This window comes from Copadichromis virginalis, linkage group LG2 (genome assembly GCF_057382275.1).
Source record: "Copadichromis virginalis isolate Kocher_CV1m ecotype Utaka linkage group LG2, C_Virginalis_male_GT1.1, whole genome shotgun sequence".
NCBI lineage: Eukaryota > Metazoa > Chordata > Actinopteri > Cichliformes > Cichlidae > Copadichromis > Copadichromis virginalis.
This window is the reverse complement of record NC_140619.1, coordinates 13031468-13047587: the sequence shown is the minus strand read 5'-3', so window position 1 is coordinate 13047587 and position 16120 is coordinate 13031468. Positions and strand designations below refer to the sequence as shown.

The 16120-nt window shown below is 42.6% G+C and overlaps 1 protein-coding gene across 1 annotated transcript; it reads right to left on the bottom strand.

Annotated features, from left to right (window-relative positions):
• Positions 1 to 2029: 2029 nt before the first annotated feature.
• LOC146717064 (uncharacterized) lies at positions 2030 to 4567 on the bottom strand. The gene is made up of 2 exons (XM_085471453.1): positions 2938 to 4567; positions 2030 to 2476 (listed from the first exon to the last, which is right to left on the bottom strand). Exon 1 carries the CDS (start codon positions 4433 to 4435, stop codon positions 3110 to 3112), a length of 1326 nt encoding a protein of 441 aa, XP_085327579.1. The 5' UTR covers positions 4436 to 4567; the 3' UTR covers positions 2030 to 2476; positions 2938 to 3109.
• Between the last annotated feature and the right edge of the window lie 11553 nt (positions 4568 to 16120).

Sequence of the window (16120 nt, the reverse complement as noted above, 5' to 3'; positions counted from 1 at the left end):
CGGCAAAGGCATGGTCTCCTCTAGTCTTCAGCCGAGACTTAGGTTGCACTAAGAGCAGTTGACCCGATGATCTTAGTGCTCTCTTAGGGCTATACAGACAGACATGTGTTCCATGAACAGCAGGGTTGGAGCACAAGAGTTAACAATACTGCTTCCCAAATGTAAAAACGAAAGTTTAAAATTTCAGCATTTTTAATAAGTTTGAATTATTTAGTAATAAGTCATCCATGTTTGCTTATTAGAGCACAATGGGCTAACACATCCAAATCTACAAATATAAATGATGGGCACTGGTTTGTGGAAGCCATTAATGTTGATCCAGGCTGAGATGGACATCACTGTTCCACCAATTGGTGTTTTATGCATGTGGCTGGAGACCGGATGCATTTACAGCCTCTTCTAGCGCAGGTAGACATGGGATAAACAGCAGACTGACAGCCTGCACTCTTTACAGAAAGCCAGTTAATGTCCCTGCATGACTCAGTTTAAAAAGCAGTTCAAAAATATGTTTTTTGCAAAGTACAGGGAGGAGGTCGGGCTCTGATTGGGTGTTCTCACCCACTATTTTCACAGTAGGGATGCACAAGTATGTTTATTGTGATTGTTTTTAATGTACTCTTAATTTGATCTGTTATTGTATATTTTACACATGTTTGTATGGGATATTGTATTTGTTTTAAATGTTATATACCTATGTGGTATGTGACTTTTGTTGCTATGATGCCAGGTCTCTCTTGGAAATGAGATTTTTAATCTCAATGAGATTTTTTACCTGGATAAATAATAATTATATCTGTAGATTTGTATATCTTTTGACGTGTTACTGGGGTTATAAAAGAAATCCATGTAAAAAGTTGTAAAGAAGAATTTCTGATGGACAGGCCATAAAGAGGAAGAAAAGGGGGTGTTGTGTTTTGTTTGTCTCTTTTTTCTCTGTTTTTGTTGTTAAACTGCTTTAACATGTTTAAAATAAAGATTCAATACAAAATACAATTTACTGACATTTAATGGTGAGACTTTAAACACTGTAACTTTGACCATGTTAAACAGTTGGGTTGTCTCTATCGTCTCTACCTGTTGGCTTGTAGAGACACAGATAAGCAGTGAAATAAAATACCTATTCGTACATGATTTCACAATGTGATGGTAGCAGCTCAGTTATTAGCAATAAAAATTAACTGGTTAGATTTAACATGAGATCAAAGTTTGAGTTTTACCGACTTACAGGATTTTATCAGCTTTTAATACATTTCCGAGTCTGAAACTGGAAACCCACACTATCCCTTACATCCGTATTCTTATCACTTAAATAGACAAGAACAGTAAGACAAGTTTAAATATCCTGAAGAGCCATTGGCCAACTCCCTTCAAATGACAGCAGGTATTTCTGTCTTATTACGACTACGACGCATGTTGAGGATGTGTGATAAGACATAATGAAAGCACAGCCTGTCCCTCTGCTGCCACAGTAATCCCCCTAAATGTATGAAAATAGAAGCTCGGCTATTGTTGGAGTCAGCGTGCTGCCTCAGCATATACATCCTCTGACACCATTTGGAAGAGGTGCACCCTGGGATATTCTCTCACTGGGGCAAAATCCATTTCGATCCATCTCCCCTCTGGCACAGCGAGGGGAAGTTTGATTGATTTATCAGGCCTGCTTCTCCCCAGCCTTCCTTTAATGAGACAGTAATAGCCCACGGTCGGCCGGCACTCCAGAGACGAATGTGAAGGAGAGGTGAGCGGCAGAGAGCAGAAATGTGGACAGAATATGTAACCCAAGGTACAATCAATCCAACACACAGATGGAGAGTGAGGGGGAGAAAATGAGAGCTGTGGCTAAAAAGAACATGGAGAAAGACTGAAGTACTGGAAAGACAAAATAACAGAGGCAGCAGGTAAAAATAGACAGACAAAAAACACAGGGACGTATTGACCAAAGTTATTACTGTTAACTAAAACTGAAAATCTACCAGTGCCTGAAGGGACATCTGGTGTTTTCATCCAAAGCAACGTACACTATGTAACGCTAAGTTATTTAAGGACTAGTTTATGTCAATGGATGAATTTACTGACTGACGCGCAGAAGAAATAGTTCTTTATGGAGCCCAGATGGTGTGAATGATGAGACCAAAAACTGCAATGTCTTGTACCAAAAATATATTGAATAAATAGGGGAAAGGGGAAATGGAACAAAATAATTAACACAACACACAACGTAAATGTCCACAATTAAATAATAAATCAGTGCTGTGATTTTTCTGTGCAAGAGTCCTTTTGCTAAGAGTCCTTTTTTTGGTCCTTTTCTTTTTAAAGTTCACTTTTAAGGTATTCCTCCTTAGGGTCCAGCTTCATACAAGGGGGAAATATGTCCGTAATCCAAAGACGGCTAAGTGGGGGAAAAGAAAGAATGGTCCTACCGGCTCGCCACTTCAATATGAGGAAGATCAATTCAAAGAGGGAAAAAAAACCTGACCTGTAGGTCAGAAAAATGTCCATTAGCACATCAAGTTCAATTCAGTTTACCGGTAAAAAAATATGCTCTTCTGCAAGTCTAGGTAACAATGCAAATCATAAATCATCATCAATCAATGTAAAACAGTTAAACCATTAATCATCTTGGCTACGTAGCTTAATCTATACATTCCAGTAGCGTTTGCTACAAACAATACAAAAACAACAATAAAGAAAAACAACTGTCTAACAGACAGCATAGCCGAATTCAAGGCAACACATAACAATAATCTTTCAATCGCACTTTGTTTCAAAGTAAGCCCATTAACATGCTTAAGTAAATAAAAGTGTTCAAAAACAGCGGTTTTTGAACCGGAGTTCTGCTTGCGGTGGGAGCGCTGCCGCACAAAGTCATTTTTTAATCGCGAAAACGATCGGCTGGTTACTGACAACCAAAGGTTGAAAGATATTAAGGACACTTACCGCTGAGTTTAAAGTTTAAAGATGAATTGAGGGGAGAAAACGCTTTGTTTTCCAACACCGTTCTAAATACCATAAGCTCACAGCCACAGCAGGAGTCGAACCCGGAAGTATCCCTCCACAGCCGGTTTTCAGAGTTGCCGCGACATGGAAGGAGCCAATCAGAAGAGGGACCTCAAATCAGCTGACGTGGGTCATGTGACAGGGAGTAGTTGATATGGGTTACAGGTTCCCCCCTCAATCTCATGTACGTCCCTGTACATGGTGGTTGGGTCCGGATGACAGGTTGTTCAGTGGCAGTAAGCAGATGGTCCTCTTCATCCTCCAGTGCATGAGTAAAGGCAGTGGTTAAGCCATGGACTAGTGCCTGAATACTCTTCAAGATGGGCTGACCAAGCGTAGAGTATTGTAACCGGTCCGGAGGTTTCCTGGTCCGAGTTGATGTTCTCAGAGGTTCTAGTTCAGAGCTGGAGGTGTCAGAGTTAGATGGTAGATCAGCAGCAGAGGACATACTGGACTCAGTCCGCAATTCAACATTGGTAGGTTCAGCAGAGGACAGACTGTCCTCTGATTCCACAGTATCAGGAGCTTCCTCCTTGACAGGGGTTTCTGAGTCAGGGGTTTCGCTCTCTGCTGGCTCAAGAGGAGGCAAAGGGAGCGTAGCAGGTTCACAGACTGGTGTATCAGATGGTAAAGGTTCAGTGGCTGGAACGGCAGATGACGGTTCTGGCAGATTGTGGACAGTGGTGAATTGCAGAGGCTCTGATACAGGATCATACCATTGATGCGGTATCATTTCATCCTCATCGTCTGACTGAGGTTGTGCACAGTCCTCATCAGAAGGGTTGAATGACTGCTTCCTGGTTGGTTTTACAGTTGTTCGGTTGGTTCGAGTGGAATGCGGCAAAAATCCACATGGTAATAGGAGATCTCTGTGTAGAGTACGAATCGGTTTGGATTTGTTCTCCGGTCGGACAGTGTACACTGGAAGATTTTCTGCTCTTTTTACCACCACATAGATGTCTGGTTCCCATTTGTCTGCGATTTTGTGTTTGCCTCGGAGTTTCACATTACGTACCAGCACCCTGTCACCAACGTCCAGTTCAGAGGGGGTGATATGTTGGTCGAAACGGCTCTTGTTTCTTTCCATGAGCTTCTCCGCATTGCCAATGGCAATTTTGTAGCTCTTTTCTAGATTTGACTTCAGGTTCTGGACATATTGCGAATGAGTCAGTTGATTGCCGTCCACAGGCAGTCCAAAGACCAGGTCAATCGGGAGGCGAGGTTGTCGACCAAACATGAGCTCATAGGGTGAGTAGCCAGTAACATCACTCCGGGTGCAGTTGTATGCGTGGACCAAGGGCTTAACAAAATCTTTCCAGTGAGTTTTCTCTTCTGTGGTGAGTGTTCCGAGCATATTCAGGAGTGTTCTGTTAAAGCGCTCGACTGGATTTCCTCGTGGATGGTATGGTGTAGTTCTTATTTTGTGAATTCCAGCCATTTTGCAGAGTTCTTTTATTGTGCGTGACTCAAAGTCTGGTCCTTGATCACTATGGAGCTTTTCTGGGATACCATAATGAACCAGAAAACTGTCCCAGAGACATTTGGCGACAGTCTTTGCTTTTTGGTTTGGAGTGGGGACAGCAACAGCGTACTTGGTAAAGTGATCTGTTATTACCAGGATGTCTTTGGTTCTGCTCCTGTCGGGTTCCAGTGATAAAAAGTCCATGCAAACCAGTTCCAGAGGTCGATAACTTCGAATGTTCACCAGGGGTGCCGCTCTTTCAGGTAAGGCTTTTCGTTTGGTGCATCTCTCACATGTCTTCACTTTATTCCACACATCATTGGCCATTTTTGGCCAGTAGAATCTTCGACGTACGAGGTCAAGAGTACGTTCGATGCCCAAATGACCCATCTGGTCATGCAGTTCTGACAGTACTTCAGCCCGAAATTTCTGAGGTAACACTAACTGGTGATAGAGCTGGTCCCCAACTTGCCTCCTCCTCACGAGAATGGCGTTTTGGAGCTCCAGGCGATGTTGGTCTCGGAGTAGAAGGGGCAGTTCTGGGAGTTCATCCCGCAAGACGGGAGGTGGGCTTTCCCCAGTCTCTAGCAGCAATATGACATGCCTCAGGGTCTGGTCTTCCCTCTGTCTCTCAGCGATTTCAGCATTCGTCAGCTGAGGAACAACAGGAGGTGCAAACTGAGTGTCGTTGACGAAGCTGTCAGGCAAACTGTCGGCATGGGCAGTTAGTGACTGGATGAGTGCGGTGGTGGACATCTTTTCAGCCATACTATAAACGAGCTGCCGGTCACAAAGGGCCTTGACTGTGTGTTGATCGATGGAAATTGAGGAAGACTGATCCAGATGATGTTGGGCAAATCGGAGAATTCTCTCCCTCTCCTTTTGGGACATCTGGTCATTGGAGAGTTCTCCATGTGGCCTGCGAGAGAGAGCATCAGCATCTGGATTTTGCCTACCAGATCTGTACATGATTTTGAATGAAAATGTAGAAAGAGCAGAGAGCCAACGGTAACTGGTGGCATCTAATTTAGCAGAGGTAAGTAGATAGGTGAGTGGGTTGCTGTCAGTAATGACAGTGAAGTTGGTGCCGTAGAGATAGTCATGAAACTTCTCCGTAACAGCCCACTTGAGAGCCAGAAATTCCAGTTTGTGAGCTGGATATTTGGACTCACACCTCGACAGACCCCGACTCGCATAAGCAATCACCTGGTTTTGTCCTTGTTGCTCCTGGTACAGAATAGCTCCTAGCCCAGTAGAACTAGCATCTGTATGGAGAAGGTAAGGCTTCTGGGGATCGGCGAAAGCAAGTACTGGTGCTGTCGTGAGTTTTTTGATAATTGTGTCAAAGACTTGTTGACATGCAGGAGTCCAGCGACTGGCAAGTGGTTCCTTAGGATCCAAATATTGCTCTTGCTTGAAGGTGGCTCTGAGTTTCCGCTGTGATGGAGGATATCCAGCAGTAAGGTCATGCAAAGGTTTAACGATGTTAGAGTAGCCTTGGATGAACCTACGGTAATATCCTGCGAAACCCAGGAAAGAGCGAAGTTCTTTAAGATTCTTTGGAATCGGCCAGGACTTAAGTGTCTCGATTTTATCTGGATCTGTCTGCACACCATCCTTTGACACAACATGCCCCAGGTATTTAACGGATTTCTGGAAAAACATGCACTTTTCAACTGAGAGCTTGAGTCCAAATTCCTTCAGACGGTGAAGGACTTTCAGTAGTCTCCTCTCATGCTCTTCAAGCGTTGGTGCAAAAATAATCAAGTCGTCAATGAAGACCAAGACTTCTTTCAAGTTCATTTCTCCCATGCACTTTTCCATTAGTCGTTGGAAGGTACTGGGTGCATTTGTGACTCCCTGGGGCATTCTGTTGAACTCATAGAATCCAAGTGGACATACAAATGCTGTTTTGCTCTTGTCTTCCTCCTCCATTTCAATCTGATAATAACCAGATTTAAGGTCAAGGACTGAAAACCATTCTGATCCAGAGAGAGCTGTAAAAGTATCCTCCAACTTTGGCAATGCATATGCATCTTTGATGGTCTGCAGATTTAGTTTCCGGTAATCAATGCAGAGCCGCACACTCCCATTCTTCTTTCGCACCACGACAATGGGTGATGCAAAAGGTGACTCTGACTCTCTGATGACCCCAGAGTCAACCAGCTCCTTCAGGTGTTGGCGCACCGCATCCAGATCTTGAGGATGGATTGGTCTTGGGCGCTGTTTGAAGGGAGTAGGGTCAGAGAGCTTGATCTGATGTTTCACTTTGTTGGTTTTCCCAAAGTCAAGGTCGTGTTTTGCAAAGACATCATGGAGGGCGTTTAACTTCTCAGTAATACGACTCTTCCATTCCGGTGTTAAGGGGGAGTTACCAAAGTTGAAGTTGAACCCAGAGGTCACAGGGTTAGGAGGCATACTGTCATGACTCCTTTCCTGACACTGAATAGACTGAATGGCACTGATCTCCGCAATGATGGCTTTGGCTGGGAGGGTTACATCATGATCAGACTGGTTGCAGATTACCACAGGTAAGTGGTATGGCTGGTGAGAAGGGAAATCCATGACACAAGACGGGACCATTAAGCCACCTGGCAGAGGTGACGAAGTTGGATGTTCCACCAACACAGCCTTCTCGGCCTGGAGGCAGCGTCCGCAAATTAACCCCTCCAAGGCAACAGTTTTTCCAGCTGGGATGGTCTGTGGTCCGTCAGTGTGCAGCTTGATGATTCCGTGATGGTTACTGTTGGCCAGTCTGTATCGTTGCTCAAGGATTTTCAGCACCGCTCTGTATCCATGTGGCGCTGGAATGGAGGGTTGTTGGTCTGAGAATGCTTTCTCATATGCCAAGTCCAGAGTATTCGTACCAATCAGTATTGACGGCTGTTGAGCTGATTGGACATCAGGAACTACCAGGGCAAGTGTGTCAACAGCTGTGGTGGAACCCAAGAAGTCGGGAGGGAAAGTGACGTTCAGCTCCACATAACCAAGGTATGGAACAGCTTGGCCATTTGCTCCTTCTATCTCCAGGAGATTTTTCAGAGGTTGTATTTCATGGTCAGAAAGATAATCATGGTGGAAGGAGTGAGAGATGGTGGTTACCTGAGACCCAGTGTCTAACAGGCAGTTGAATACAGTTCCTCCAATCGTGACCTGTGCTGTGCTTCTGGTTCCAATGAGTCCTTTAGGCAATGTGATGGAATGTCCATCCTGCTTGTAACTGGGACATGGGTCGACTGCAGCCTCCGTCTGTCCCTCCACAGAGACTGCCTCTAGTTTGACGATTTGTGATTGCTGTCCCAAGCCTGCTGTCTTTTTTCAAGTTGTTTCTTCTTTTTCAGAACCAGTGTCGGGTTCGGAGGGTTGGCGCATCCTGCTGACATGTGCCCATCCTCTCCACATTTAAAGCAGTAGCCTGCTCTAGGCCGGGAACTGGTTGCACTGCTGCAGGGTCTTGGTTGTGCTGATCTGAGTTGAGGTGGTGCTGGCTTGGAGAATTGAGATTTCTGTGAGAGAAGAGCAGCCATTTGACTCTGCAGTTTCTGCATCTGTTGCTTCAGCTCATTAATAGCCTTGGTGTCTGAATGGCTACAAGCACACTATAGGTCACAGCTGACATCACTAGTTAATCTCACTCACTCACCCATCAGGCTCCTGGCTGGCTCGCCACGTGTAACGCTAAGTTATTTAAGGACTAGTTTATGTCAATGGATGAATTTACTGACTGACGCGCAGAAGAAATAGTTCTTTATGGAGCCCAGATGGTGTGAATGATGAGACCAAAAACTGCAATGTCTTGTACCAAAAATATATTGAATAAATAGGGGAAAGGGGAAATGGAACAAAATAATTAACACAACACACAACGTAAATGTCCACAATTAAATAATAAATCAGTGCTGTGATTTTTCTGTGCAAGAGTCCTTTTGCTAAGAGTCCTTTTTTTGGTCCTTTTCTTTTTAAAGTTCACTTTTAAGGTATTCCTCCTTAGGGTCCAGCTTCATACAAGGGGGAAATATGTCCGTAATCCAAAGACGGCTAAGTGGGGGAAAAGAAAGAATGGTCCTACCGGCTCGCCACTTCAATATGAGGAAGATCAATTCAAAGAGGGAAAAAAAACCTGACCTGTAGGTCAGAAAAATGTCCATTAGCACATCAAGTTCAATTCAGTTTACCGGTAAAAAAATATGCTCTTCTGCAAGTCTAGGTAACAATGCAAATCATAAATCATCATCAATCAATGTAAAACAGTTAAACCATTAATCATCTTGGCTACGTAGCTTAATCTATACATTCCAGTAGCGTTCGCTACAAACAATACAAAAACAACAATAAAGAAAAACAACTGTCTAACAGACAGCATAGCCGAATTCAAGGCAACACATAACAATAATCTTTCAATCGCACTTTGTTTCAAAGTAAGCCCATTAACATGCTTAAGTAAATAAAAGTGTTCAAAAACAGCGGTTTTTGAACCGGAGTTCTGCTTGCGGTGGGAGCGCTGCCGCACAAAGTCATTTTTTAATCGCGAAAACGATCGGCTGGTTACTGACAACCAAAGGTTGAAAGATATTAAGGACACTTACCGCTGAGTTTAAAGTTTAAAGATGAATTGAGGGGAGAAAACGCTTTGTTTTCCAACACCGTTCTAAATACCATAAGCTCACAGCCACAGCAGGAGTCGAACCCGGAAGTATCCCTCCACAGCCGGTTTTCAGAGTTGCCGCGACATGGAAGGAGCCAATCAGAAGAGGGACCTCAAATCAGCTGACGTGGGTCATGTGACAGGGAGTAGTTGATATGGGTTACAACTACCTGACCCAAAGTATGTGAACACCCCCAAATTTACTTGGATACGATGACTATGACATGATGGACATATTAGCACGATGCCGTAACAACGTCCAGGCTTCTGAGTGAAATCTGTCCACCGGTTGTTGGAACCTGTCTGGAAGCATTTGCTCCAGTTTGGGTACATTGGCATTAGCGAGAACCAGCGCCCAGGGCAACATGACTGACTCATAGGTCATCTCAAACATTTTAGTTTCAAGATAGAGCTTTTCTTTAAGAAGACTGCTATGTGCACGGTCAAGTATACAATAAAAAGATCCAAACTCAGTGTGCATGTTCTCAAGCTGTTAACCATATATGTGAACGACCAGTGTTTATGAGTCCAAATATGAGATTCTGCAGTCAGTAACTTTGTAGACCGATGAAGCTTAAGATACAAAATTATAGTATCCTGAGTGAAACAGCATCACCTGGCTGTGTTACAGGTTAATTTAGTTTAAAATTTGGTCCCAAGATCATGACCCCCATTGAGTTCACAAACATCCTGAGCTTACAGTCATTCCAAAGGTTCCACTTGTATGGAACGGATTTACAAACTTAACACAAATTGTTGTGTTATCTGTTATCCTTCAAGATTTAATGCCCGACACAAAGTATACAAATGCAACGTTCTCTAGCACATCTTTACAGAGGACAATACTCTTTAATTTTATAAAGTCCTTCATTCAGCTACTTGACTTGTGTTTTTTCATATACCAGTATTTATTTTAAATCGGTATCCAACCTGTTCTCAATCCCAAGTCATCGAGTACATAATCTTTGACAACACCCCTTCATCTCATAGATACACAAAAAGAGTTTTCTTTGGCATCTGTGTCGTGACGCACACAGAAGCTGGTGTCTAGTTACATTCAGACACTAAAACTAGCTGGTTAAATTTAGAAACCCAAGCATCTTGGTTAGCTTTAGTAAAATATCACGGTTTGCATTAAACAATCTCCAGGGTTTTGAATAAAGGTCCAAATGTGATGAGCTGGGAGTGAGAGTAGGCTGAATACCCAATGCACATATCTTCCAGTGGGAACCAGACGAACTGACTGGCTGAAGCTGACAGCTTTAGCAGTTGCTAACTTTTAGCGGAAACTTAAAATAGGCCCGGTTATAAGAGCAGACGCAGAGCTGAGATCAGAAGTGGATAGGTGCCTCGGGGACAGGAGAGAGGGGGAAATAGTAGACAGACAAGCCAGCAGGTAGAGCAGGCGTCTGCTGATTGCCAGCAGCAGTCGGTCACTGCAGCCTTTAATTAAAGTCACTCTCTCGGGCTCTTAAGCAACAGCTTGCAATTTCCGCAGACAACAGCAACATGGCGTTGAGCCTGGGTGACCTGTAATTGTCTGTGGGTGGGGTGTGGGGGGTGAGGGAGGCAGAGATGTCAGCCTCCCTGCCAACCTGTGATTTTCATGGGAATTAATGACACAGTTGTGGCCACATCATCTCCTTGACACCGTTTGCTGGGAGCCAGAGGTGAGGTGCTGACCTTCATGTTGATTCCACCCACCCCTGCTGCTGTCCATCTCCATTTTGAAAACATGTACGGCCATGGAGCAGAAGATGGGGAAAAAAACTGCCCCAGGAGTTGAAATGCAAGGTGTAAGCAAGAAAAGTTGTCATTTCGTGTCACAGACTGACATTTGTCAGGAACCCACCATGGGAATGGGCTTTTTTGAAAAGGTCAACATTAAGAGATGTGTTGAACAGAAAGATCTGCTGCAGTTTGCTCCCAGGGGTCAGACATCCATCCAACTTTCTGAAGTTTCACCTGTTTTTCTGAACTAAACACCAACCAGCTCCTCCAGAGACTGTTTGTCCTGGGGAAGTGATTTTAGTTTGAGTTTAAAAAACTTCCAAAAGAAAACAAAAAACCACCTGATTAAAAATGTTTGCACAAATAAACATTTGATTGTTTCTTTTAAAATAAACCATGCTGTGCATTAAAAGACCTTTAAAATAAAACAATAGTCTCTTAATAAAATAACAATTAATTTATCCAAGCTTCTCAATTGTGGAAATGATCTATTCATTGGAAAAAATAATAAAAGAAGAAAAAATGACCCCACTTAAACGAGCCTTGTACTAAGGACTTAATTTTAAAGGTGAAGCCCTTTAGCTCCAGCATTGTGTCACAGCTGTGATCTGTGTCTGGATCAGGAAAAACACACATGCTGGTGCTACTGTAAGCATAAAGCAGAAGGAAATTAAATCAAAACACTGGGCACCAGTAAAGCGCGAGAAGTTTCCCTTTAGGACTTTCTTCCTGAAAGCTTTATAAAACTTGTATTAGGTTTAGGTAAGGGTCACGGCTTGGGTTAAAATATGCCCACTCACCAATGCTAATGATGGCGAGGCTAGCTGGCACAATGCCCTCGGTACACTTCTCTGCCTTCTAACTGATTTGTATACTTCAGACAGGTTAAATGCAGACAATAAACTCGCACTTATGGATTTAATGAGGGTAACTTTGCTCACTGAGTGAGTCAGACCACGTCTCAAAATACATTGAGTATAATATGGACAAAATGTTGGGAGCCATGTGCCATGAAACCTAAGAGAAAAAGAGAATACCTGAACCACATTTTAGCACTTAGCGGATGCTCTGTTTTTTTCTGCACTGCTGTATTGATAATTATAAAACGTGTCCGGCTGCCATACCAACATTTGATGACATTTCAATGTAACTAGAATAAAGTTTTTTATCATTGGTTTGAGCTTTAGATTTACATGTTTTAGGTAAATTTTGATATTATTGTCATGTGTGCAAGGAAGCTATGAAGGTATATGTAGCAGCAGCCAGCTTTCTCAAAAGGTAACAATGGCCACCTAAACTAGCACACTGGTTAGATGTAAGTTCTTGAAGCTGTACAGTTAATAAGCTGGTGGATGACAGTCAGTGTGTGTGTGTTGACAAATGTGCAGCCTGAGATTCTCTCATGGACATCGTCCTTCAGGCTTGTCGGTGCATCACAGGGTAAAGTATTCCAAGAAATGTTCAGAAAGAAATGTTCTTTATACGATATAAAATGAGAAAGGCAGAGGTCACACTGAAGATGAATCCCTTGCTTGTTTGTGTTTCAAGGCATCGCAATGACTAAAATCTACTTCAGTGTTGTGTGCCTGCAGAGCACAGCAGTTGCATCATGTTAAAGAGGAGCTTACAGCACATTACAGACAAGACAGGACTGAGTCAGCGAGCTGCAGCCTGAGCGCCATCCTGCTGGCTGCTTGTACCCAGGGAACTCATTAGTCCGAGTGGGCTTTGCCGTGGTCACCGGTGGCTCCTTTGAGGGCAGGCTGACAGCCGCAGGGACCCGCTTCTTACCCAGCGAGGGTCTGGTGCTGAAAGGCCAGAGCAGCGACCTGAGACTCCAAATAGGCTGACTGCCTCGCCGGGGGAAATCAGGGTGAGGGAGGACGACACATAGGCGTGCTCTGACACTTGTTTGGAGTTCAGAAGGCAGCACCAGGTAGATGTTCACCAGCAGTGGAGCATCAGAGTTTACTGCAGTCAGAGTTTGTTTGTAGAGAAAAGTTTCCTTAGATATGAAATCTTTCATCTTTAGACTTCAGATAAACACGAAAGATGTTTGGGTGATAACTGACACGTTTAAATCAAACACGCATACCAACCCAGACGGACACAGTCTGTGAGAATTTCAAGGAATTTCTTCGTTTTTTGGGCCTACATTCATTTCCTGGTGTTCCATAACTTCAAGGAAACCAGTATCTATTTTAGCTCCTACTGACTATAAGTAATGCTTCTCTTCACAGCACTGAATATTTACACAAGTAGCTGCACTGCTGCATGCTCATTAAAGCTTAGTAAGTGAGTGTTAGTAATACTTGTCTGTAACATAGTTCCAACAGCAGATCAAGATGTCAAAGAATATTTTGATCTAAGAATGTTAGCAAACATTACAGCCACGCACCATTAATTGAATCAAAGCTAGTCAGTAGCATATAAAATTCTCTTTTCTTTCAACCAGAGCAATTAATAAATAGGGTGTAATTTCTTTATTGCTCTGTTCCTCAAAATATTTAACAGATGTAATTACAATCACAAAAGAGGACTTGATATCTTGAAATAGGATAAATTGCAGCTGCAGTTTGAAGATTAATGGGATAATTGAGATGATCCTCCTTAAATAGCACTTGATATGTTGAGACAAATGTATGGGGATAGGATGAGCCTATTAACACGTGGAAACTAGAGTAAATGGGTTTATAAGATCCTGAACATCTCAAGAACATAATGCTTCACCTGTGATCAAACAAAAAGAAAACAAGTCAAATAAGAGAGCTGCCATGACGTAAAACTTCAATGATTCAGAAACATATTGAGATAAGTAGACAATGAAGTCATGACTTCTGTAAACAATCACAGTGAAACCCAGACTGAAAATGTTCTTGTAGGAGAAGACATCCTGCCTGCCTTTGTGATCTTTTTACACAGCTCAATGCCAATCACAGCAATATTAATATCTGCTGCAGTACTCTCCTGAATTATAGGTGTCACCACTCACACAAAGCACATCAGCGCTGGCAATGAAGGAGAAGAAGTCCAGTCTTTAGATTTTTTCTTGTAAAGTTTTCAAACTGTTGCAGCAAATCTCTGAGCTTCTGTACTGATAGCACAATATAATAATGGCAAAAACCAACATGACCATACACTTGTGTCTTCCACATAGCTGCAGTGGCACAACATTCCAGGTTACAAAAACTGAGAGCTGCGTGACCAGATGAAACAACATGATCGTTAGTCATGCGCAGTGTTGGGTGTAACGCGTTACTAAGTAACGCGTTACTGTTACTGTATTTAAATTACTTTTCCACTGAAAAAGTAGAGTAACTAATTACTGTTCATTTTTAGGTATTTTAAATACAGTTACTTACAATGTACTTGCGTTACATTGTAAAATAACTAAACACACTGAAAATCATTATTTAATTTCAATAATTTATCTTCTAAAGGTAAAAATAAACTCTGCCGCTTTAACATCGCTGTAGTGCAGCTGTACGTCATTTCGCGCCAGTTTGCCGCATAGTCGTATTCTACAGCGGAAGATGTCGGACTCGGCTGAAGCGAGGGCCTGTTTTATGAAATATTCCTGTCACTTCACTTTTCTAAAACAAGCAGACAAGAACATTACAGTAATATGTAAGCTATGTCCTGGGGAGAAAAAATTATCGTCCGCTGTCAATAGCACGAGTAATCTGCTGAAGCACCTGACACGGCAGCACAGACAAAGACTTCTGAGTGAGCCATCTTCATCATCCATGGATAACACCGCGGCAACTCCTGCTAAGCAGACGAAACTTGATTTCACTTCAGCAATACAGAAAGTGTCTGAAGGTCAGCTTAAGAAAATGATTGCAGGCTACGTTGTGGAAGAGATGCTACCGCTGCGTATTGTAGAGTCTCCGTCTTTTAGGTGCATATTAAACAAAATACCTGCGTGTGGCAAAAAAGCAGCACTGCATGATCGAAAAACGTTTTCTACTTACTTAGATAAGTGTTATGCTGACATGGAAATGGAGCTTAAAGAGACATTCGAGAGTTTGGAATATATTTCCACGACTGCTGACATTTAGACCAGCCATAACAAAAGTTTTCTCGGAATGACGGCACACTGGATTGATCCTTCTACTTTTGTACGAGGACATGCAGCGCAGGACGAGCTTAAGCTGACAGCATCCCTCCCTGATATCATTGTTAAGGTAATATATATATAGCCTTACCCTAAAATTAATTTTTGTTTTATTTATCATGCTCTTATGTGAAGTGTCTGATGTATTTTTTTCTCATAGGCGATCAAGGTGCGCTTTTCCTCAATGATGGACAATAAAGAAGCTCTCCTGGCTGCAGTCACTTTGCCTAAATTTAAGTTACGCTGGATCAGAGAAGAAGAGAAAAAAGACATGGTTAGGGCAATGCTTACTACAGAGTGCCGTGGGTTGTCTCTTGAAGACCAACAACCTGCTCAAGATCACAAGAACCTTGCTGACTCCACTTATGACTTTTTTTCATTTGAGGAGGACGACTGTACCTACTCTGCTGAAACAGAGGTGATGGAATATTTGAAATCTGCTGGGTCTGAGCTGGGTGGTCTTAGCCAGTTTCCCAGGATTAAGGCCATTTCACTGAGGTACAACACAGCCAAACCATCAAGCGCACCAGTCGAAAGGCTTTTTAGCCTCGGCAATCTTGTGCTTACACCCAGAAGGAACAGACTGTCAAGTGAACGCTTTGAGAGACTTACATTAATGAGATACAACAACTTCTTCAAAAACAACAAAGCTAAGTAGTACAAAAAATGTTTTGGAAAACATGAGTGCATACAGCATGCAGGAAATATAGTGCTCATTGGTTTGAGGAAGTTTCAGAGGAATTCTGTTTGTTAACCAAAGTTCAGAGTTAACTTCACTTTGTTGAATCACATGACATGATTACATACATTATGTATGAATATGTTGCTCATGTCTTTTTAGAGAAAACATTGAGGTGAGACCTTGCATGTGACCAGGAGATCACATGTTTAAAAGACATGGATGCTGTTGTATGTTAATCCAAACCATAATATTTTCTACACCTTGTGTTCAATGCCTAACTTAGTTAGTTTTTAATGGCTTAACCGAGTAACACATTTATAGTTAATAACATATTTAAAAAACAAAAAATGATGTGTGAAAAACTGATGTACATTCTCAAACTCCGCTCTCTGGTGTGAAAGTCGACACATCTAATTCCCCCTCCAGCCCTCCAACATCCAAATGTAGGGTTTCCTTGCCTTTTAATCAGTACATGAGAGCAGGCTG